This window comes from Sorex araneus, chromosome X, assembly GCF_027595985.1.
Source record: "Sorex araneus isolate mSorAra2 chromosome X, mSorAra2.pri, whole genome shotgun sequence".
Classification (NCBI taxonomy): domain Eukaryota; kingdom Metazoa; phylum Chordata; class Mammalia; order Eulipotyphla; family Soricidae; genus Sorex; species Sorex araneus.
In genome coordinates, this window is record NC_073313.1 from 181,537,384 (window position 1) to 181,562,398 (window position 25,015).

A 25,015-nucleotide genomic window follows, 5' to 3' on the forward strand; every position below is an offset into this window, starting at 1 on the left:
GCTCTCTGCCACTGATCCCACTGCTTCTGGTCCCCCAATTCTGCCTAAAGTGCTATCTTCAAAGCTTTCAAGTTAGGACCAGAGAGATAGTGCAGAGGTTAAGGCACTTGCCCTGTATTGGCCAACTCTGGTTGGAATCCCCCCGCACCATGTAGCCTGCTGAGCACCACCAGCAGTGATACCTGAGCTCAGAGTAGCCCAATTCCCCATTCCCCCCACCCAGCTTAAAGTTAACAATACCTCTCTCTGGTGACATTCCAAAGACTTCCCATGAGGACAAGAATTCGCAGCCCAAGTTTTATCAGGCTCCAAAGTCAGACCAGAACTTTGTTCTGAATTGGAGTTTTGTGTTTTCTGATTCCCCATTTCTTGGGTCTCTACATCATCCAAGTGTCAGAATAAAACCTTAGTTCCTTCCACGATGCTTGCTTATGTGGCTAGAGCACTTCCCTCCCAGACCCTTCAGCCACACTCTTGTGCATGTCTAAGTTCCCATCTGCTCAATGGCATTTATCCTGTGTTTGCATGTTCATTATCATGCCCCCTTCCCCAACACACACACAGTGAAAGTGTCAGCCTGGACACACAAAAGAATCTCAGAACTCAAAGGCTCGCTGCAAAGATGCCTCCAGACTTCGCACCAGGTCGATTTCACCAGGATACCTCAGACAGAAGCAGACATTGTCCCTCCACCTGCCCCCTAGGAATCCCGGTGGCCACCATCTTCCAGAACCCAATGAAAAGCCAAGGTGCTTGGGATTAGTGATGGCAAACTACAGGCCTCATGGCATAAGGGATGGACCAGCCCTTCCCATCTCTCTGCCCCCAAGGGACACTGGATGTCATGCCCTCGAGCTGCCTTTGGTGAATACTTAGGCTCATTAATGGACATGATCCAGAAACACACAAAAGAATCTCAGAACAGAACACATCACTGCTGAGATTTCTCCAGACCCTAATGATCTAAAATTTCAGATTTCTAGGAGCACGGCCACGTGACATCCTATATTATTCATACTAGGCAATGCAAATAAATTATCTAGCATCTGCCTGTTCAGCAGGTTTGAGTGGTGGTAGGAAATTCAAAATAATGGTGGTGGGAAGGTGTGATGGTGGTGAGACTCATGTCAAAATACTGAATGTAGTCCATTATTGTGAACAACTTTATGAAAATAAAATATATATACATGCATATATACATATATATGTATGTATGTATGTATAAATATATATACATATATATAAAATGTCAGCCCTATGCACGCAGGACATCTGTTTGCTACCATCTATATTTCCCATACCTGGCCACACAGCAGGCGCTTGCTACTATTTGTTCAATCAGAGTCCTCTGCAAGTGGGAAGGCACATTAGACATGGAACCAGTGACAGCCTTAGCAGTCGTTCTATGCACAGGTAAGTCCCCCTTCCAGGAGCATGCAGAGTGTGTGGCTGGCCCCCTATAGCCCTGCATCTACAGAACCGTTAGTTGAAATGACACTAACTCACTCTGAAAATATCTCAGCAAGATCACTTTTCAGATATGGTGAAAAGTAGAGGAAAAGGTAGAACTAGCAGTCAAGTTTTGCACTCTAGGAATACAAGAAAATGGGGGCACATAAATTCAGTATGACAAGGTCAGATGATCAGCTGGTTGTTTTTCTGTGTTTGTTTTTGCAGTCTCGTGTTAATATTGTCCAGTCTCTGAAGTGTGTATGTCCTTATTAGTGGCAGAGAACACTTACTCTGTGAATTCTGACTGACTGTGGAGGCCTCAGCCCTTCCCTGTGGTTGGATAAAAAGAATTAGATTGAATTTCCAAATGGGCCTGTGCACAATCATAACTCCAAACTGTCATTCTTTTAAATTCCAGGTCATGGTTAATCGACGGCTACACAAATTGCTAAAAGCTGTACGCGAAATAAATAAGGAGGAAGTGAAGAGAAATTTGAGTCTAGGAAGACAATCGATAGAGCAAGGTAAAGGGCCTCTATGAGGGATGAGGGTCTCCCCAGTCAATGAGTCCTCTAAGCCTGAAGTTTCTCTACATTGAACTTAACTATGCAGACACAAAAATTTTTCACAAATAAAATTTATTTGTTTCTATTGCTATTGTAATAAACCACTGTAAACTTACATATTGCCAGAAAAACAAACTTATCATCTTGGCCAGAAAGATAGTACAGGTAAGGTATTTGCATTGCTCATGGCTGACCTGGTTGGACACGTGGAACATCATATGGTTCCCCCAAGTATGCTCCGGAGTGATCCCTGAGTGCAGAGAACAGAGCTACACACCTGAGTACTTCCGAATGTGGCCCCTTCCCCCCTCAAAAAAAACAAAACAAAACAAAAATTCATCACCTCATTGTTCTTCAGAAGTCTGACTTCTCGCTGACTCAAGGCTGACTCCTCGTGGAAACTCTAGGAGAGAATGTATTCTGGCCTTTCCCACTTCTGAAGGCCTTCTGCATTCCTTGGCATGTGATCCCTTCCTCACAGCATTCAGGTTTTGCTTCAGTCAACTCATCTCCACTAGGAGTCTACCCTAGGCCCACCTGCCTCTCCCAGGACAATCTCACCAAGATCTTTAACTTAATGACCAGTGCAAAGTCCTTTTCACTGGACAAGGCGACATCTTCACAAGGTGCAGGAAATGGACTTTGGGTATCATTGGGAGGAGGAAGAAGGGTAGGGGTATAAACCAACAAGACGTAAACAAGCCTCCATACCAGGTTTAGCTAAAATATCTATCCACGTGCTGAAGACCAATCCAACCTGGACTGTGAAGCTTGACTGGTCAGATCTCTTGTTCTGTGCCTCTGGTTCTTTTTTTTGTCACCAAAAGACTAGAATAATGATCCAGAGGAGGAACACAGTGACTTAGAGCACTTGCCTTGCAACTTTGTAAGCATACTGTCATAAGTTTGAATCCCCAGTGTCCTGTAAGTGCCGAGTGACATCCTGCCAACTTGCTCTTTGACCTTGTTAGTTTTGTTATCCGTCCTCCTGCTACCACAAATAGTAGCCATCTTTCCTTGTTGATTAGCTGGACCTGTTGTCATCTTCATTCATCCTTTGCACACACAGCTTTTGAGCTCTGCAGCTTAAGGAAATTTGAATCCCCTGACCTTGGGTTGACTTGTACAGTGGGAGACACATTCTAGGCAGTTTCTGGGACCCAAAAGTCACATCACCACCTTCTTCCCAAATACTTATTTCCAATCTGGGGCGCATATTCAGAGCAGCAATGATTCTACACTCTTCCTTCCCATCTGAGGCTCAGTGTCTCCATCCTCCTGGAGCATCAATGTGCCTCTCCTCCTGCCACATCTCTAGATGTCTGTTTTTTTTTTCTCTAATAGTTTCTTGGCTCTTCTTCTTTCTTTCCTCTAAGGTGTCTATTGAAGGAGGGCCAGGGAGACAGTATGATGGCTGGAGCCCAGGCTTTGCATGTAGGAACCTGGATTCAATCCTCAGCAGAACATGGTTCCCCTGCACTGCTGGGAGTGGCACCCAAGCACCCTGCCAGGAGCAGGAGTAACCCCCAAGCACCTCCACAGATTATCCCCCAAACTAATTATACAAATGTTTACATATCTATATATAAACATTACTGTGAATTATGCATGTATGCCTACAAAATATCTTCACTGATCTCTTGAACTTAGTTTTTTTTTCCTTGCCAACAAGGGCAAAGAGTATTCATTATAGAGACCTAAATTAGGAATTATAGATCTTTGGAAGTAAAAGAATATTTTCTAAAATTTTGATAAAGAGTTTGAGGCAAGGAAAACTGCTAGTGGTACCAGGGGACCATTGTATCTGCACATAGATACTCATTTTGAAATGGTGTGTGTGACAGATTCATAACTAAAGTGACAGATTCATAAATAAAGATGGTAGTTTCATGTAAAAATGCATTAATAAGTTCCTGACGTGGGGAGGAATAACTATAAAGATTCACTCTGAGCCCAGCAGGAACACAGCTAGCACAAAAGAGAAGACGTGTAGAACCCAACCAAGTTCAATGTGTGAAAATAATAACACAGAAGACTTTACCAGTACCAACCAGTTTTGTAATCCCTGAGAGTGACGTTAGTAATACCATGTTGAGAATGTTTTTTTTTTTTTTTGCTTTTTGGGTCACACCTGGCGATGCACAGGGGTTACTCCTGGCTTTGCACTCAGGAATTACCCCTGGCCGTGCTCAGGGGACCATATGGGATGCTGGGATTTTAACCCGGGTCGGCTGCGTGCAAGGCAAACGCCCTACCCGCTGTGCTATCTCTCCAGCCCCCCATGTTGAGAATGTTTAAAGGGTTCAAAGAAATAATGTCACAGAAAGCCAGTCAGCAAAGCACAAGAATGTATGAGAGTGGAAATGAAAATACTACATTTCTTTCAGTGAAAGAAATGGATAACATGGTTGGTGATATAAGACACACACACACACACACACACACACACACACACACACGAGAGTCTGAGCATCAGAATAACAGCAGCTGAGGAAAAGATCAAGGAGAGCCAAGATGAGATGCAGGATGGCTCTAGAAAAACAACAGAAGATGAGAAGATGGCAAAAAAAGTTTGAAAGGAAATGAAAAAAGCACATCAGAAAACTATGGGATGAAATCAAGAAGAGCAGCATAAGAATTATTTGTGTCCCTAAAGAACAGAAAGGTGAATTCTGTGAAGAATTACTGGTTAAGAGAGATCATAGCTAAGAATTACTGAGAGTTGAGGAGTGCAGGGACTGAGATCAAAGAGGCCAAAAGAGTCCCAGCATAAATAGACCCAAACAGAAGATCTCTGCAACTCATTATAATCATGACAAAAACCATAGATAGGTGCATAATATTAAAAGCAGTAAGACCAAAAAAGGAACTTACAAGGGAAAGTCCATAGGTTCACAGCAGATCTATCAAATGAGACTATGAGCCAGAAGAGAATGGTGAAGAAAATAGATGGTGAAGAGAATAAAAAGAAAAAAAAAGAAGAAGAAAATTGAGTGAAATGAACACATCACCAAGAATACTCTATCCACCTAGATTATCATTCTGATTTCAAGGAATAATACAGAGCTCCATAGACAGGGTTAGAGAATTTATAGCCCTGAAACCAATTCTGCAAGAAGCATTAAAGGTGCTTGTTTAAAAAGCAAGAGATCCCTCCAACCATCATTGACACTGGTGGAGGGGTGGGTGTTCGATCATTGTATGACTGAAACTCAAACATGAAAGTTTTGTAACTGTAGCTCACAGTGATTTAATAAATAAATAAATAAATAAATAAACAAGAGAAACTTCTTAGTATTCTGCTATTGAGAATGGCATACACTTGTGGATATTATGGTTGCTCTCTATAAGACTAAGAAAGGTCTGCTTATGCCCAGGTTGCTAAGAAATTTTAAATTTTTCAATACTAAATTATGTTTGAATTATATTGAATATTCTGTGTCTATTCAGATTATTTGTGTGTATTTATGGATATTTTTATTATAATCTTTTACTTCTTAATGCAAATACTCAAACATTGTCTATAATTCTTTCTATTATAAAGCCTATATTCTTTTTTTAGGAAAAAACATATTTTTATAAGTCTATTCAGATTTTCCCTTAAAATTTTCTTAATTCTCCTATCCCTGTTCTTATGAAATTATGTATTTGTAGGAGTCACATATATTACATTAATTTTTGGATGTTTACTATAAAATTATTCACTATATAGAGTTTTTGGAAAAATATTTTTTCAGCTTATCATTGATGTACAACTTTGTGGAATTTTAGAAATTTTTCTTTAATCATCTATGTATTTGTAGGTGTTACCACCTTCACAATAAGTCTTTAAAAAGATCTTTCTCATGTGTAGGATATAAATAGATTTAGTAAGGAAACAACAAATGGCTAGAACAGTTGGAACTGGACATTTTTTAAAATTATAATTTATTGAATTATAAGTTGGTTACATGAATTACAAAGATTCAAAATGATTCATGATTGAGTTCCAGGGGGTCAATGTTTGAGCATCAATCCATTGACCAGTGTTACCTTCCCTCACCAATGTGCCCAATTTTTCTTCCGTCCCTCGCCTATCTCACTGGAGGCACTTTCCTCTTTCTTTTTTTCCCTTTACGCATTTTGGTTTACAATGCTATTATTGATAGGGTACATTCATGTCACTTTACCTCCTTTTATTTTATTTTATTTATTTATTTTGCTTTTTGGGTCACACCTGGCGATGCTCAGGGGTTACTCCTGGCTCTGCACTCAGGAATTACTCCTGGCAGTGCTCAGGGGACCATATGGGATGCTGGGAATCGAACCCGGGTCTGCCGCGTGCAAGGCAAACGCCCTACCCGCTGTGCTATTGCTCCAGCCCCACTTTACCTCCTTTTAGCACCCAGTCCTCATCTAGAGTGACCACGTTCCTCTATCATTGTCTAAGTGGTCCCTTCCCTGATCTACCTCCTCTGTCACAACAGTGGCAGACTTCCTACTAAGGAATTATTCTCCTACCCTTTGCTTCTATTATGTCTGGGCTTTAATCACTCCCATATTATGTAAAGGATCCTTATATAAAGGATCAAGATCATTCTGTGTCTCTCCCTCTCATTTTGACTCATTACATCAAGCATGATAGTCTCCACATCCATGCGTGTAACAGCAAATTTCAGGACTTCATCTTTACTAAAGGCTGCGTAGTACTGCACTCTGTAGATGTATCATGGCAGCTTCATGCAATCATCTGTTCTTGGGCACTTGGGTTGTGCAGATTTTGGCTATTGTGAATAATGTTACAATGAACTTAGGAGTGCAGACATATTTTCTGCATTGTGCTTGGACCCTTAGGGTATATTCCTAGGAGTGCAATTGATGAGTGATATGGAAACTGAATTCCTATGTTATTTTTTGAGGAATGCCTATATTATCTTACAAAAAGGATGGACCAGTCGACAAATCCCACCATCAGTGAATGAGGATCCCTTTTGGAACTGGAGATTTTGTCTATGGAATTGAGTTTACGTGGGAAAAAGGGTGGTTGGGGGTGGGGTGGGGGGCTTTGGACTGGTGGAGGGAAATGGGTACACTGTGATAGATGTGCTGTTGGAATGTGGCATGAATGAGAAGTATAATTTATGGTATTGTAAACCCTGGTACTTCAATTAAAATGGCTAAAGATTTTTTGAACTGTGCTCACATGATGCTTTGTTTTTTACCCATAGAGATGGATTTGTCCAAAATTTTTCATCTGTGGATGAGTAATGATTATCGTCCTCGTCATTCTTTTTCTCCCACCAGCATTCTACCTTTCTCCTTCCCAACCTATAGTCCTCCTCAGGACTCCAAAGAATTGGTGGGTATCATCAGGTTGGGGGCTGGGGGCAGGCACAATCAGATGGTTGTTAGGAAGACACCAAGACCATCCCAGGGTTTCATCCCCTTTCCTTCCCCCAAGAAACTCCTAAGGGAGCTCCATGCCCAGGAACTCGTGGGCAGTGGTAAAGCAGGAGTCATCTATAGCCGTGTCCTTGGCATCCGATGCAAGCACCTGGGTTGTTTCCTTCCCAGCCTGGAACCCAAGGCTGAAACTCCCAGAAACTGGGGCTAAGAGCAGAAAGTTATATGGAAAAACAAGAAAGTGGATATTTCTCAAGTGAGCCCTCTTGCTTTGTAAGCAAATGGAGAGGCCAGAAAAGGTTCCTACAAGCTGACCTGTGGAATGAGGGCATGTGGCCCCTAAACCTAGTCTTGAATACCACCAGACTTGGAACTTCCCCCCTTCCTCCTTTCCTTCTCCAACTTCTTCACCTCTTTCTCTTCTTCCTTCCCTTTCTTCTGCTTCTCTTTTCCTCTTCCATTTTCCTTCCTTTTCTTTTTTTTGCTTCTCCTACTTTATTGCCTCCTCCTGTCCCTCTTTCCTTCTCCCCCATCATTTTTTCCTCATCCCCACTTCTCCTTTTCATCTTCCTCCATCTCTTTGCTGTATAATTTTTCCTCTTGTCTTATGACATGCCGTGCATTATAGTAAAAACAATGGCTATTATTTTGTATTTACCAGGAGTGAAGTGGTGTCAAATACTTCAGTTGAATGACTTTTGCTTTATCACCAACAAATAAGTATGAAATGTTTATCATCTTTTGATAAACATTTGAGATGAGGCAGAAACTGAGACACAAATGCATAGTAATAGAATACTGTCCAAGCTCACATAGTTTGTTGATATTGGGAGTCTATATCCAAAGTAATATTTTAGTTTTAAAAAATTAACTTGCTGTTCATATCCTATAACATTTAAGCATTTCAAGTAAATCTACTCAAGAATTGCTGAGCTGACTTTCAACATTTCACATGTTAGACTGGGAAGGTAACCCAAGTTCAGTCCCTGGCACTACATGACCCCCCCACACACACTCTACACTATGGGGTGTGGCCCTGGAGGACCCCAAACACTTTTGGGCCCAAGTAACAGTGCATCACTGAACCTCAGCATTGAATTATCCAGCCCAGTTTGCAAAGTATTTCTGAAAGTGGTCTCTGGGCCTCTGTAAATTTCAATCAATAACAAGGATATGGCACTCAATAATACAGGTGGAAAGGATGATAGGATAGAATCTAACTTATCATTTCTGAATTACTCAAAGCTTATTTCATTAATTTCTATGATGCTCAGGATTAATGAAAAACAAAATTTTCAGCATTCCTAGTTACAAAGAAACTTTAAGTTCATATCATAGGTACTATATCCTATCAATCCTAAAAATCACATCACGTTTTTATTTAGCATCTATGACACTGGAAAATATTTGGAAATGGATGACATACTATGGTTGTACCATGTTTGTTTCATGATGATATCTCAGATGAAATACAGATAAATACAGATGAAATAATGTATTGAGTGAGCATTACTATGGCAGGGACTGCTGTAGGTATTCTGGCTGTCTGCAGCATGTGACAACAAAGAGTTTACCAGGAAGTGCTGTTGACATGAGGACCTGCAGGTGGGAGGGCCACAAGTGGACACACAGTTGTAGGACTAGAATCCTTCAGAGCAAAGACCTCAGCTAAGCTTATGACAGCTCTGGAGCTGACGTAGGGAGCCAGGATTCAGCTCCCACTGCTGTCCAACCTGTCCTTGGATGGGCTCCCTTGAAGGCATGTGACCTTCACTGAGACAGCTCTTTGGAGGAGGCAGCTCCTGTAGAGAGCCAAGCCCTGAGGGCTATTTTTATCAGCCTAGTTCCTAGCATCTAGAAATAAAATCCTTCTTTTCTGAAACAGGTACTGGGTGGCACCACAGTTTCCACAAATGTATAAAAGAGATGAAGATTCTCAGACACTAAAAGATAAGGAACAGGGGCAGTGGCCACCACTGTTTCTTTGCCCCCACACATTGAGTAGCAACTGTGGTCACAGTTACATTGAGAATAGAACTATTTGTTTATGCTCACAATGTTGAGAGAAAGACACATCGTCACTGTGGCTCAGTGCTGATTATATGTCATAATTTGATTTTTCACATGTTAGGCTCCCGATGGCCTTGGACCAGTCCCGATTAAAGCTTCAGAAGTTCAAATCAAGCAAAGTTATTCCTTCTTCAAGCTTCAGGTCAGATCTGTCATATATAAGTTCACTGGATTTCTTCCCAATAACATTGAGGGTTATTGCTCTGTTTTTGTGGTTTGTGGGGTGTAAAACAGATTCCTTCCAGAGGTAGCTTATGGGAACTTTCATCTTTACTCTGAAGAAGCATGTTTTGTATTTATGAACCTATCTTAAGCACATCTTTTAGAAATTAAAGGGAGGGGAGAAACACAAGTTAACATGAATGAAAGTTCTCTTGTATCACTTGTCATCCTGTTGCTTATCGATTTGCTCAAATGTCTCCATTCGTCCCCGTCAAGTGCTAGTGTTGCCCAATGGTGTCTGCTCGCTCCAGGAACATGAAGAGCCTCAAACCTTTCGTTCAGGGTCTTGATGAAGAATCTGACCATCTTGTAGGTGGGCGGCCAGGTGTTCTTTTGACGTCCTTTGGAATCCAGTCAATAACAGCTCTAGTTCAGTGGTCGTCTCCAAATCACATTACATGTCCAGCCCATCTGACTTTCAACACATCGGCCCATCTTGGCAAAGGAGACAGTGTCCTTGATTCTTGATCATCAACGGAGGGTGGAACTCCGGATTCCTTCTCTCACTTGAGTGAAATGTGATATTCCAAGCATAGCTCTTTTGATTCCTCTTTGGGAGACCCGAATAGCGGTCTCATCCTGTTTTCGTAGGGCCCAGGTCTCTGAGGCATATGTTAATGCAGGAAGAACAGTGAAGTCAAAAAGATGTGCCTGGAGCTGGAGGTTCTTTGTCCTCTTAACAACTTCTTTGACACTCTTGAAGGCATTCCATGTCATTTTCTTCCTCCTGCACAGCCCAGGTGTCAGATCGTTTGTCATGTTGAGTTCTCGACTTAGGTACACATAACTGCTGCATTTGGAGATGTTCATTCCATTGAGAGCAAATGGAATGTCAGGGACTAGTTCTTTTTTCATGAGCATCGTTTTGCTGAGATTTAGCTGCAGTCTGACCTTTCCATACTCACGGTCCAAGTCAGCCAGCATTGGTGCTGCTTGGCTAATGTTTGGTGTTATTAGAATGATGTCATCAGCGAAGCGGAGGTGATGTAGCTGCCGACCATCTATCTTCACTCCCATTTCTTCCCATTCCAGTTATTGCATGACATTCTCAAGGGTAGCACTGAAGAGTTTTGGTAAAATGGTATTGCCCTGCCGAACCCCTCATTTTACGTCAATGATCACTTCCTTGTAGAATGGTGAGATCCTGGTGGTGAATACATAATACAGCTCACAGAGGATCCTGATGTACTGAGTTTGAACACCCTGTTTGGCTAGGGCTTCAATGACTGCTTCAGTCTCAATAGAATCAAAGACCTTCTTTAAATCAAGGAATGTTAGGCAGAGTGGCATCTTGAACTCTCACGAAACCTCAATGAGCTTGGTGACTGTGTGGATATGGTCAATTGTGCTGAATCCTTTTTGGAACCCAGTTTGCTCACATGATTGTCCCTCATCTAATGTTCTGCCAATCCTATTCAGGATGACTCGAATGAACAACTTGTAGACAACGGACAACAGGCAGATCGGGCAATAGTTGCTGCTATTGTGAATGTCTCCCTTCTTCTACAACAAAATGGTCCTGCTGGTTTTCCATTAAGATGGAACCTTGAATTCAGACAGGTAGCATGTGAAGAGCTGAGCCAGTATATTGACAAGTACTAGTGGCAGATTCTTCAGGTGCTCAGGTGTCCAGACAGTGACCTTGTCTGGACCGGGTGCTGTATGCTTCTTTACCAATGAAATGGCGTGGATTTTGGAAGGGAGAACGCTGGGAACGACATATCCATCCTGCGAAATTTGGTATGTGGGCAGGTAGACATGGCTATCGAAGAGATTTGAGTAGAAATCGTGGATAACCTTTTCCGTTGCCCTTCTGGAAGATGTGATAGATCTATCAGGACGTCAGAGGGCAGTAATCTTGGTCTTATAGTTGGCGAAGGACAGGAGAATGTTGCGAATACTTTTCCCGACTTCTGCTGCATCAGCCAACACTGCTGCTCTTCTCTTTTTGAGGTCTTCCTTTATCGCTTCTCTGCAGTGGACATTAGGAACAACATATCCATTCTGTGGAATTTGGTATGTGGGCAGGTGGACATGGCTGTCGGAGAGATCCAAGTAGAAGTCGTGAATAATTCTCTCCATTGCCCTTCTGGAAGATGTGATAGATCCATCAGGACATCAGAGGGCAGTCATCTTGGCCTTGTAGTTGGCGAAGGACAGGCAGGTGTTGCAAATACTTTTCCCAGCTTCTGCCACATCAGCCAACACTGGTGCTCTTCTCTCTTTGAGGTCTTCCTTTATTCCTTCTCTGCACAGCTTTGTGAGCTCAGACATTAGCTTGTGATTGATTGCCTGAGACTCGTGCCAGACCACATTGGTGAATGAGCTCGAGAGTTTCCAAAGACAGGCGTATTTTTGTGGCTTTCTCTCAGCATTCCTCACATAATCATGAAGGTGCTGAACCAGTTGATTGCATTCCTCCTCGAGGTTGTCAGTGATAGCATCTTCCCATATTGCTGCAATAGTGCCAAAGAGCTCCCAGTTGGTGGTGGTTCAGGGAATTCTTTTCTTAAACTTTGCAGCCCTTTCTCCCCGCTTCATGAAGTAGAATTTTGCACAAAGAAGCCAGTGGTCTGATCCCATTTGGAATTTTGGGACAACAGCGGCGTCCATCAGGCAAAACCGTCGATTGAATATGATGTGGTCAATTTCATTGTGGAACTTTCCACCGGGAGACTCCCATGCAAACATTTAGATTCAGCCTTCTGGAACTGCGAGTTACCATGGATGGTCTTGATCGATATGATGAACTCAGACAGTCTCACCCTGTTTGTTCCATTCTAGGCCATGGGTTCCAATGTGGAGTTCTTCAGGTGATCTTCTCAGTCCAATCTTGGCGTTAAAATCACTGACAATGACCTTGTAGAAGGTGTAGTCTCTGTAGAATTTCTCCAGCTCCATGTAGAACTCAGTTTCTTCTTCATCGTAGTTGGATGTTGGTGCGTAGACAACGAAGATAGAAACTGCCGGCAAAGAGCCATGTCTATTCAAGCGGTAATTGTCTGATTCGGGTTGTTAGGCATTCGAATGAATCAATGCTCATGGCCAACTTCATGTTGACGAGGACACTGACGCCACCAACACCTCTACTGTTGCATGTTCCAAGGAACAGTTCTTCTGCAGTGTTGAAAATGGCGTGATGTGATCTATGCCTTCTCATCTTGGTCAATCCAATGAAATCATACTTGATCTTCTGCGCTTGCACCATCAGGTCCTCGATGGATGCTTCCAATGCCAGCGTACATGTGTTAAAGTGCAGACAGTCATTTAGGTCCTACTTTATTTTGGCAGCCTAGTTTGGCCCTGAGATCTTAGTAGCCTCTCCTTGCTCATCCTTCTCAGTGCTGCCGTATTGGGAGCTCTCCCAGGGTCAGGGGAATGAAGCCCATTTTTGTTACTGTTTTTGGCATATAGAATATGCCATGGGTAGCTTGCCAGGCTCTCCAGATGGGTGGCATGTTGTAACTATCTGCACGATGACAAACACGCCACACACCTTGAGCAATATGGACGTGCTACCATGTACAGAAAGTACTGGCCAGATCAACACAGTAAATGCAAGGAGTCCAGCCCTGCACCTGCCTGCATCTCTGGGCAGCACCTATTGCTTTGCTCTTCACTGGTTGGCACCATTGTCACCCCCTTGCCAAGATGAGGCGGTGAACCATCGAGGGGGGAATAAAAGTTAGACCTTTTTTTTAAAGGCCTATGACCCTTATGTTTTATAAAAGGATAGACATCTGAAATTGACAAACCAGTGTTTGGTGTATTTCTCCAGTGAAGACCCTTGATCTATGAATGCTCAGATTATGTTGGGACCCAGGACAGGGCTGGTTTTAGCACTGACGTTCCCCACCCCCGCCACTGATGGAGGGAATAATTGTTACACCTGATGCTCAGAACGTGGCTCTCTGTTCTTATTCCATCAGGCAGCCCCATGCTGCACTTGAGAAGTCCATCTCTGCCCACCTCGTCGGGCTTTGAAGGACGTTCCACCATTGTTTATTTATTTATTTTTTTACCCTCAGGTTCCTCAGCTGTACAAAGTCAAGGGCTACCAGCCGTTCTATGTGGAGGGGTCTTCCATCAGTTATACAACTCAAAATCTTGCTCGAGCCCTGAAGCAGGGAGCTGAGGTAACAAAGCCTGTCTGCCAGAATCCCCCCCTCACCCCATCCCCTTTCGTCCTGATGTCCCTCAACATATCTGCTCTGGTCATGCCCAGGATGAAGCCGCCACTGTCATTACGCTGCCAAAGCAGGACAGCACCCCGCAGCTCCCCAGCAGAATCTCCATCCTGAATATGAAGCCACCGAAGACCTTAGCCAGTTCTCTGGACTACGACCCGCTTTACATTTTTGTAAGTGATACTTGTGCTCTCGGCCCCTTTATTTTCGCAGTAGCTATGTACCATAACAGAAACATTCTCCTGTGCATTCCTATCTATCTTTGCCATCACTGCCATCAAATGGTGAATCCTCTTTGAAATGTCCGGCCAGTGTTTTGAGTTTGAGTATTTAATATTCCCAAAAAGTTTATCTCCCACACAGGAGGAGATCATTCTGTGTCTGTTCCTCTCCCTCTAACTTCACTCAACATGATACTCTCCAGATTCATCCATGTAGTAGCAAATTACATGACTACATATTTTCTTTCTTTTCTATTTTTTTTATATTCGAACCATGCTTGAGCATTTGATATATGCTCAGGAATTACTCCTGAATTTATGCTCAGGACTTACTCCTGGCAGTGCTTGGGGGACAATATAGAATGCCAGGGATTAAACCCAGCTTGATTGTGTACAAAGCAAACTATTTCTCTGGCCCCAGATACAGTTTTTCTTACAGCCAAGTAGTATTCCCTTGTGTATTTGTACCATGGCTTTCTTATCCAGTCATCTGTTCTTGGACTCTTGGGTTGTTCCCAGACTTTGGCTATTGTGACTAGTGCTGCAATGAACATAGAAGTGCAGATATCCTTTCTGCATTGTGTTTTGGGGCGCCTGAGGTATATTCCAAGGAGTGGGATTTCTGGTCCTAGGAAGCTCAATTCCTAGTTTTTTTTTTGAGGGATGATCACATTGTCTTCCAAACAGGCTGGACCGTTTGCCACAGGCAGTGAATTCGAGTCCCTTTTCCCCACATCCTCACTAAAACTTTGCTGTTCTTTGCTATGTGTACCAGCGCCAGTCTCTCCAGTGTGAAGTGGTATCTCATTGTTTTGATTTGCATTTCCCTGATGATTAGTGATATAGAGTATTTTTTCATTTGTTTTTTGGCCATTTGTACTTCTTATTTGAGACAAAATTATTATTGTTTACATAGGTATTCCAATGGAATTTCCCCCCAGATCTACCAAAATGGAATGAATTTATCAAGATTATAGGATACAAGATCATCAAGCAAAATGGCAATTATATTTGTATAGACTAACAACAAATAATTCAAAGTTTAACTTTTAAAAGAAATTACCTACTTAAAAATATGAAAATATGATATATTGGGGTAGATAGACCCAACAAAATAATTTGCGATTGATACACACTACACTGAAAAATCATACTACTGAGGTAAATTAAAAAATAAATAAAAGTAAAAATATACCAATGTTAGTGGAGATTAATATTATAAAAACATCATTTTTTCCAGACTGAAAAAAAAATTAGTAAGATCCCAATAAAATTAGTATGGTCTTAAAAATTAATGTTAATTGGAGATTTGTGGGGTAGAAAATGACAGGTTTATTCTAAAATTTGTATGGAATGCAAGTATATCTAACAACTTTGGGTCAGAGTTTATTTTTATTATTTTTAGTCTGTTATAGTTTTCTTTTCTAATGATTTATTTGTTTTGAATAATAGAATCAACATCACTGTGTTATACATGCAGTGTTTGCCTTCAGAATCCTGAGTCCCTCCAGCATTAGCCCAGGCCCTCCCCACCCCCAGTCCTGCACCTTTATATCTCAGTGCTGCTGACTGTATCTCAAGAATCCGAAACAGCTGTGAAGAACAAACTGGAGGTTTATTCTACTCTGCAGAAGCCTGTGTTCTCTCTTGAATGTGCATCTATCTTTCTCCTTTCCTCTTTCTCACTCATATTTCTATAAATAAACTTCTGTAAATTAAACTATTTTACTTCACCTTTTAAAAAGAGAGAAAAGTTGAAGGACTTTGAGGACTAATACTACTGAATTCAAGGCTTAGTATATAACTACAGTGATCAAGACATATAGTATTATCATAAAAATAGAGAATCCAGAAATATTTGCACTCATATGACCAATTCTGATGATTTTTTGACAAGGGTTAAAAAATATGATTAAAGTCTTTTCAATAAATAGTGCTGGGATATCTGTTTGCTAAAAATAAAAAGTAAAAGAACTTCAGCCTGTACCACATGCCATTTACAAACATTAACACAAAATAAATTATAGATGTAAATATAAACATAAAAATCTCTAAATGATATGGCTTTGCAACCTTGGGTTAGACAAAGATTTCTTTTATACAACACTAAATTCACAATTCATAATTTTTAAATGAATTAATTGGGCCTTTGTGCAAATCAAGAATTCCTGCTCTTCCAAAAATGTAATTTAAGTAAATGAGAAGATAAATCGTAGACTTTAAATAAAATATTTAGAAATTACATATCTGGTAAGAGAATGAAAAACTATTAAAAGGGAATAAAGAAAACAAAGAACCAATTTAAAAATAGCTGAGAAATTTGAACAGAAACTTCCCCAAAGAAGTTAAAGAACAAAAGTGCACGTGGAAAAAATGCTCAAAATAATGTATCAGCTGTTAAATGCAAATCTGAAACACAGTAAAACAGTAAATGTCTGTTAGTCTATCTAAAACTAATGACTGTTGTGGGAATGTAAAATGGTACAAGTATTTTGGAAAAATAGTCAGCTTTTTAATAAAGTTCAGTTAAAAATTAATAGTAAATACACGCCTACCAAATGATCTAGCCATTCTGTTCCTAGATATTTACCCATGATAATAAAAGACTTTTGCTAAACTACACAAAGTAGCTTTATATTCCCAGGAAAGAAAGAAAGGAAGGAAGAAAGGAGAAAGGAAAGAAGAAATGTCAACAGATTAGTTGGTATTACTATGCAATTGGAATACTCAGGAAATAAAAAGGAGTGGTCTCATGATACATGTAACAACATGAATGAATCTCAGAATAATTATTGTGTGTAAAATAAATCAGACCAAAAGAGAGAGACAACTATAATATATCATTTATATGGAAGGCTGAAGCATCTTAAGTAATCTATAACGGCAGAAGGCAAATTAGGGATTGGATTAGGGATGAGTGGATGGATGAATGGATTTGGAGGGTGAGGCAAGAGAGATATAAAGAGGCAAGAAGAAACTTCGCTGGGATTGGTAATGGAGATGCTTATGGTGGTGATGTTTTTATAAATGATATTTATGTCAAAATATCAACTAATATACTCAATCTGTATAGTTTGTTATACATTAATTGTACATCAATGTAACTATAAATTAAAGGATTCGGAAGCCCTAAGTAAAGATCCAGGGCCAGCCAAAAGGATGCTGAGATGCAGGTTAGGCAAGGCCACTACAAAGTCAGTGAACTGGCGAAATGTCCTAGAAGGAAGCATAACACCAGCTCTGACCGAGTCCAGCAGGAGGTGAACGGCCCCACTGCTTTCTGATGGCAGTCACTAGACTAACACTGGGGACAGAGCGGCAAAAGGATCCTTGAATGCAAAGCCAAACTTCACTGGGAGAAAAAGGAAGGGGCAAATATGAGAAAGACATATTTGAGAAGATGCAGGAATAAAGTTCTACTCAACTTTAATTAAACGCTGTAAAATGAAAACTGATGTGAGAGGAGCAGCTCAGCCCAGATGGGGGCGCTCATACTCTTCCCGGCCCTGTGGTTCTTCTTCCACAGTGCTCTTGCTGGCTGGCTTATTAAGGGGACAGATAGGGGCACAAGAAACATCTCTCCCACCTCCCCAGACACCAGCTTTCTTGATACGTGTTTTCTTTCTTCACCTTCACCCTGCTCTGTCTCACCCCTACATTCACCTTGTTCCCTCCCAACCTGCTTGCCCCTGAGTAAGAGAGATAACCCAGCTTTAGGGATAGAACCCAATGCTTACCTGCTTCTCCGTCTCTTGTTCCCCATCCTATTTGGCTCTAGGGATAGAAACGAATCTGGAGCTAGAGAGACAGTATAGCAGGTAGGGTGCTTGCCATGCACGTGACAGACCCTAATGTTTGATCACCAGCCCGATATGGTCCCCTGGACCTCACCAGGAGGGACCCTTGAGCAATCAGAAGTGACCCCTGAGAAGCACTGGGTGTGCTCCCCCCTTGCCAAAAAAGTAAGAGAAGGAAAAGGAGAGAAGGGATGGGACAGGACAGGAAGGGGAGGGAGAAGAGAGAGACCTGCTGTTGTGTTATAACTCTATGTGTATTTATATACATATGTCATATGCACACATACACACACACACGCTCACAAGACTGCCGGTGCTCATTGAGGGGTCTGCCTGTTTCTACATTGTAATGTTTCTACGCTGTCTGGCACATGGCATCATGGCCTCCCTTTCCTCCTTCCTTTTCATCCCTGAGTTTAGCCAAGAGCCCTCCCCACATCTCTCCCCCTGACCCTACTCCCAAGTCAGCCTCTCACTCCTCTACCCAGCATTCCTCACTCCCCAAGTCATTCATACACCGGCCACCACTTGCCTTTTCCTCACTGCTTCTAAGAGCTGTCACACCTCTCTCTTCGAGCTGCATCTCCTTTCTGTTGGGAGGGGGATGTGGATATTTCTTGGCAGTGAGATTGAGTTTCCATTAGCCCTGTGGAGTTTTGTTATTTTTTAAAATTGCTTTTGAAAATCTTGCAAACAAAAAAAGAATGAAATCTCGACTTAGTTCTTAAACATCTAGAATTAATGAGTGGTAAAAGCTTGTTGAATGGGCCAAGACTGAGATTTGTGTTGGGCAAGCCCTAGAAGGAGTAGGAAAAAAGACTATTTTCTTATTTTTAGAATAACTGCTTGTTCTGTGTGTCCATTGGTGCTGCTAGAAAATTGGTTTAAAAAACAACACAACAGGATCTCTCTTAAAACCAGATATTACATCCAAATGGAGCCCTCCCGAACTAAAAACATTATCCAAACAATGTTAAATGTTGGCATTTCCTGGCATAGCAAATGTCACCCTCTTCTTTGTCTTCTCTTTAAAGTAATTTTAAAGAAGCTATTTTTGTTTTCAAGACCAGAAGTCATTTGCTTTCAAAAACCAGTTTGCTTATTTAATAATTCCCCTCAATTCATCAAATTTGAAAACAAATACTTTAAGCCATCCCTAAACTGGCATATCCATTAAATTTGCTTCCTTGTGAGTTTTGTGAATCCACATGGTATGTAATGAAGCCCCTGAATCAGAAAGGCGACATTTATGAATGATGGTGACATTTAAAATGCTGTCGGCTTTCAAACGCCTCTATTCTCTTTTTGCAGACAAGTTGATAGGTAGCAGAGGGCTAGGGCCTCAGAGTGCCCCTGAAGACCCTAGTGCCACTTAGAAACTGACGAAGAATCAAGAATCTGGGCTGGTTTCTCCTCTCTCTGTCTCTCTCTCCCCTGCAGAATCCCGCCCCAGGAGTATTTGCTGCAAAGATCCCTCTGACCTATGTAGAAACCTCCATAGATTATCATCTGTGTCCTCACCCCAAGTACAAGTTCACCAAAGAGTGCCACCCCAACTCCAGCATTCTCTTCACCCAGAAGCAGTTTCTCCATCACACGGTAAGACCATCCCCTCACCTCAAGGTCAGAGCCTGGGCTGGGCCGCAGGGAAGGGTGAGGGGCAGGGGCAGAGGGTCCCAGCTGGGACTGGGAAGGTTTGCGGCCACTATCGCAGCATTTGAACGTGGTCCCAGAGTGTCTGGGGCACCTCAGGATCCCCCAGTCTTCAGTGGTGCTGGGAAAACCCAACTCTACCCACACCCCATCTTTATCCCCCATCACAGGCTGCATGCTGCCCTTTCCCCAGCATCATCATCTCCTTTTCCCTGGAAGGCTATCCCTGATCTCTGTTTTATTCCTCTTTCCACCGTGGAAGGAAGAAACTATGATGTGGTGGGGACAATCCCTGCCAGCCTGACCTCCTCTGTTTTGGACCCCAACAAGTAGACAAGCCAGAATGGACATGGCAGTAATGTGGCAAATATCCAGTTAGGGCAAGGCTCTAAGTGTCTTCTCTCCCCCAAGAGAACTAGCCTGAGCAGAACAGCCAGGGACTGTTGCCCTTCAGTCTTTCAGACTCAGTAAATCCAGGGCAGGGGAGATAATTCCAGGGGGTAAATTGCCAATCTCATATGCTGCCAACCCTGGTTCCATCTCCTGCATTGCATATGGTCTCCTGAAAACTGCTCGGGGAGAGGGGGGGCCTGAGCACAGAGCCAGGAATAAGTCCTGAGCACCACTGATTGAGACCCCCAAATTCTGCCCACTCCAAAATAGCAAAGCCAAGCCAACTCAGCAGATCCATAATTCAGGTTATAATCTCTGTCCTCCTTCTGCCTCCGGCACCTCAGACAGCCTTCTCTTCCTGTGTTTCCTGCTCGCCTCTTGCTTCAGTGACCTGTGTTAGAGGCACTGGAAGCCTCATGATGCCTTCCTCTCCTTTCTTTTTTCTTCTAGGCATCACTGGGCCCCACCAGCCTGCTTGAGACTCTTCCTCTCCTCCACCCCATAGCCCTCCACTGTGCCCTCCCCCTTACTCAGCCCCACGAACCTTCCTTCCCCTGAAGTCTCAGCCTTTCGCTGTCCAGTCTGAAAGTTCCTCATGGTCCCAGCTTGTTCACTTGACCCTCAAGGTCTTTCAGGACCAGCCACCTGCCTCTCCCCATAATCTCCCATCAACCCCATTATCTGTTCTGCATGTGACTGAGACTGTGGCCTCCTGCCAGCTCCCACCATAAACATACTGTCATACCCAATCCTCCCTCCGTCCCCAGGGCGTGTTGCATGTGTGTCTGATGGATTGGGGGGATAGGACTGGGCAAGTATTCTCCCTTGTCCCTATTTTAATTTCCCATTGCGTTGTCCTATATGTTTGTATTGGAAAAGTTATTTTTTTTAGATTCAGAAAATTCTCTTACACTTAAGGAATCAACAAATTTGAGAATTGCACTTTTATCTGAAAAATGTCAGTTGAGTAAAATGGGGAAATCCTTCCTGAACGTTTTCCTTACAGGTGACAAGTAGCACCCCTGTAACTCTCATTTCAGGACATTATTCCTGGAGTGATGAACTGGAAAAAGTTCCAGCCCTTGGTTCTCTCCCCATTTTTTGACAACTATAAGGTGGAGACGACGCAGAGGTAAGTCACAACCCATCTTTTTGTCTCTAAGAAATATTCTTATTTCGTGGATTACAGTGTCAATGATTTCCCCCAAAGTTAAAATCAATAATTTGGCAAATTATTAAGGAAGTTTGGTAGTTGGAGAAACATGGCAGAGTCAATTTTCACATTTGCCTGTGTCTTCATTGACACATGCACACGTACAAAGCTTAGGTGTTCAGTTGTCTAGACTAGAATAAAAGTAGATAGTCAAAGGATATAAACCACACTTTGGGTGATAAACAAAAGATAACTTGTACAGATGTTGATTTATAATGTGGTGTGCCTGAAATCTATGTAATATACTAAAACATTACCTTTATAATGTCTTTAAAATTATTATTACTTTTTTTCAAAGGAGGAGGTCAGGGAGATGGCCCAAAGGGCTGAGCTTATGCTTTGCATTCAGAAGACCCAAGATCTTTTGTTTTTTTTCCATTTTTTAATGTGTTTTGTTTTTGTTTTGCGGCCACCCTCAGCAGTACTTAAGGATTGCTCCTGGCTCTGCACTCAGGAATTACTCCTGGCGGTGCTCTGGGGACCACATAGGATGCCGGGGATCAAACTTGCATTGGCTGTATGCAAGGCAAGTGCCCTACCCATCCTGCTATCTCTCCAGCCCCACTATTGTTTTAATTTTCAAAGTAGAGAACCAGGGCCCAGCACTGGGAGGTAGAGAATCTACTTGTCACCATCCCACAAGCCAAGTGAAATTCTTGCAGTGCTGCTGATGTACCTTGGGCTCCCCCACAAAGTGTGCTGTCTTCTGTGCACTGAAACCAAGTGTGTGAGAGCTTGAGTCATCACAGCAACAATAAAAGCAACAAAAACAGAAGGAGACAAAAAAAGTCTTTATAGTAGGTAACCAGCTCATAGAATCCAGCTTACATATCCAATATCAGTTTTTTATATTTTTATAAAGTTGTTCACAATATTTGATTGTATTTAATACTCAAATACCAATCCTACCACCACTTTATACCTTCCTACCACCATATTTCCATCCTGAACCCCAAACCCTGCCCCCAAAGCAGAATTGAAATAATTTATTTTGAATTGCTTGTTATGAATAATCTGCTAAAAATGAGACAAAAAATGTTTCTTAGAGGAAAGTGTGTGTTGTACTTCACCCAGGAGCTATTAAGCCCTTCTATAAGAGGTTAGTAACATGTTGTTAAAGGTTGAGTCTTGTGTGCTTATATCTATATTTGTATAAATATATTACCCCCTAAGATTGGTTGCCCTCCCAATCAAATGCAGTATGCTACTCTTGGTGTACTGGTGGTGTGAAGTATGAGATGTTGCAAGGCTGCGAATTTGGCTACACAATCCAGGAATAGATTTACTCATGGGTGAGGCTCATCTGAGTGTGTGGAGAGCGGCTGTGAAGATGGGGGCGGTTGAGTTCTGGAGGTTATCGGCTGCCGGGGCTGGCTCCATTGGGGAGAGGAGGGGTCTCACTTGCCCTCCCTCTGGGTTGCCCCAAATGAAACAGCCTGGTCAGTTTTAAACACTTAAACTTGTAGCAATCCGTCTCCTAGAGCCTCCAGATCCAATCGAAGCCAACACGCTTCTCTCCCATGCCACAGCTGGACATACTCTCATCACACATAGCTCAGCACTGGGTGCAGCTGGAACTCAGCTCCAGAAACAGAACCAGAAGGTGATAATATCATAGAACCCCACCACCCCCCTCAAAAAAATAGAGTAACCACATCCTCTCTTGTCCGCTTATTATACACTCCTCTAAAACCCTATTATTAAAGAAGTAGGCCCAAGGCGGTAGCTCTAAGGGCTGGAGATTATGTTTAGCTGGTGGGACTCTGGATTCTGCCACATGATCCCCTGAGCTCCAGGTGGCCCAAGCACACACATTTCATATTTACATATAAAGCAAGTAGCCTGCTGCTTGATGTTGTTTCCTTAGGATTCTGTCTCTGACATACTCCTCAGCCTGGGATTTTGCTTCTTTGGTCCACTGCCCTTATAACTACAGTCAAAAATGAATTATTGGTGCGCAAACGTGACTGAGATCCCAAAATGATTGCCATCAGCAGTCACCATTTTCTCCCCTGAATCCTTTGATCCAGAATGACGCCCACCCTAAGGTGGCAAAGCCCCAACCAACACAGTCCCAGGAACAACCAGGAGCCTTGACCTCTGCCACCAGCCAAGATAAGCCAAGGACTTTCCCAGTGCCCCCTAACCCCAGCCCCCCAGCATGTCCCAGACCCTCCGTTACAAACTCAGCTTCCCTCACCCACAGCTCTGTGCGGCACCCCAGAGCTCTGTGATCTATACCCCCTCTCTGAACCGAGCCTTCTGTGTCCTGAAGCCCCTTCTCTGCACGGTCACTGGCAATTGATCAGAAGCAGGCAAGTCACCCTCCTAGGTGGTGACCAGATCCTGCAGCCCACAGCTGGCCCCAGAATTGAAAGAGATAGCTGAAGACCAGTCTGTGGTTCTAGAACATTCTTTTTCACTTCTTTCTTCATTTTTCAGAGGCAATGTTCTTTCTGGACGAAGTGAAAGTGAGCCTTATTCCAGAGCCTTTCCATGGGCCATCTCTGGAAACTCTCTGCTTAGTACTTCACTACCATTCTCACAGGGAGGAGTAATGGGACACAAGTAAAAGCCCCCCTCCCCCCACGTCTCCCCACCATGGGATTCGGGATGTGCCTAAGGAGATGCATTCCTTTTCTACGAGCCCCTCTCCACCCCATCCACCCATTGCCATCTCTGAGTTCTGCATCTTTCTTTCTTTGGGAATATTTCTAAAAATCTGAGCTCCCCCGAATGAGGCAAAAATGGGGACCCTCAGAGAGCTGATCCACTGGGCAACCAAGAGACCTTCTCCAGCCTTGTCAGCTGTGTCACTCTATGTCCTTGAGTGAGTTACTCATTACTCAAACCCGCTGATCATTTCCTGGCCTGTGGGCCCCGAGGCAAGCTGCTGACATCCTCCTCAGGCTGTGGTGAGGATTAACAAGAACTGATGAGAAACATTTAGCACCTTCTCTGATGGCTCTTCCAAGACCTCTACCCACCCCCCTCCTCCGCCCCCATACCTGGCAGTCACTCAGTTGCCAGTAGATGACAATGGCCAACCACCACCTTGACACACCAGCTCCCTTTGCCACTGGGTAAAGACATTTCAAAGGTTTTATGCAATCAGTCAACCATGCTGGGTGTGGGGGACAGTGTCGAGACACGTTTAACCAAATGAGAAAGGTGGGAAGTGGAGATTGCCTATATCCAACAGTTGTTAGGCTAGACTTAAGAAAAAGAAAAAGAGCCTCCCTTCTCCAACACACACACACACACACACACACACACACACACACACACACACACACACACACATACTCACACCACCACCACTACCACCACCATTTTTTCTCCTCCAAATCTGTGTCCTTGGAAAAACCTCCTGAGGCCTTGCTTTCAAAGAGCAGTCAGAAGGCAGTTAGTTACCTTGGGCTTGAGTCAACTATGAATTAAACATGAATGCTACATGAATTAAAGAAAACTCTCACCATGACTTGTTACTTTCAGCTTCTGTGCCTGAGTGCTCTGTTGGGCCAATTGGTTTCCAAATAAGCTCTAATTGCATGTGGATCACCAAACTGAGAGACTATTCCATTTTCCTTTAGTATGGGTTTCCATGAGTTGTGACTCCGGATTCTGTTTTCATTTCTAAACGCAATTACAGTGTACCAAGGGTGATATTTTTTAAAATTCCCTGTAAACTCATTAATGATCCCTTGCAGTCATTTGCTTGAATGACTTAAATAGTCTATTACTGATGAGGCGTTTCCTTTGTTTCTTTTGCCCCCTGTGAAGCATCCATTGTTCTCAAATCATGCAATACACTCATTAAATGTTTATTCAGTCTTCTTTGGGGGGTGACTGAGTAGTT

At 42.7% G+C, this 25,015-nt stretch overlaps 1 protein-coding gene across 1 annotated transcript in view; it reads left to right on the plus strand.

The window, feature by feature from the left end:
- The window catches only part of CFAP221 (cilia and flagella associated protein 221), an 89,599-nt gene that overhangs the window by 52,010 nt on the left and 12,574 nt on the right, over nt 1-25,015 (plus strand). Inside the window, exons 15-21 of the mRNA XM_055122322.1 lie at nt 1,871-1,976; nt 7,226-7,356; nt 9,532-9,612; nt 13,721-13,828; nt 13,918-14,052; nt 19,338-19,496; nt 20,984-21,075. Of these exons, the coding sequence (XP_054978297.1) occupies nt 1,871-1,976; nt 7,226-7,356; nt 9,532-9,612; nt 13,721-13,828; nt 13,918-14,052; nt 19,338-19,496; nt 20,984-21,075 (812 nt within the window). The remainder of the gene's footprint in view (nt 1-1,870; nt 1,977-7,225; nt 7,357-9,531; nt 9,613-13,720; nt 13,829-13,917; nt 14,053-19,337; nt 19,497-20,983; nt 21,076-25,015) is intronic.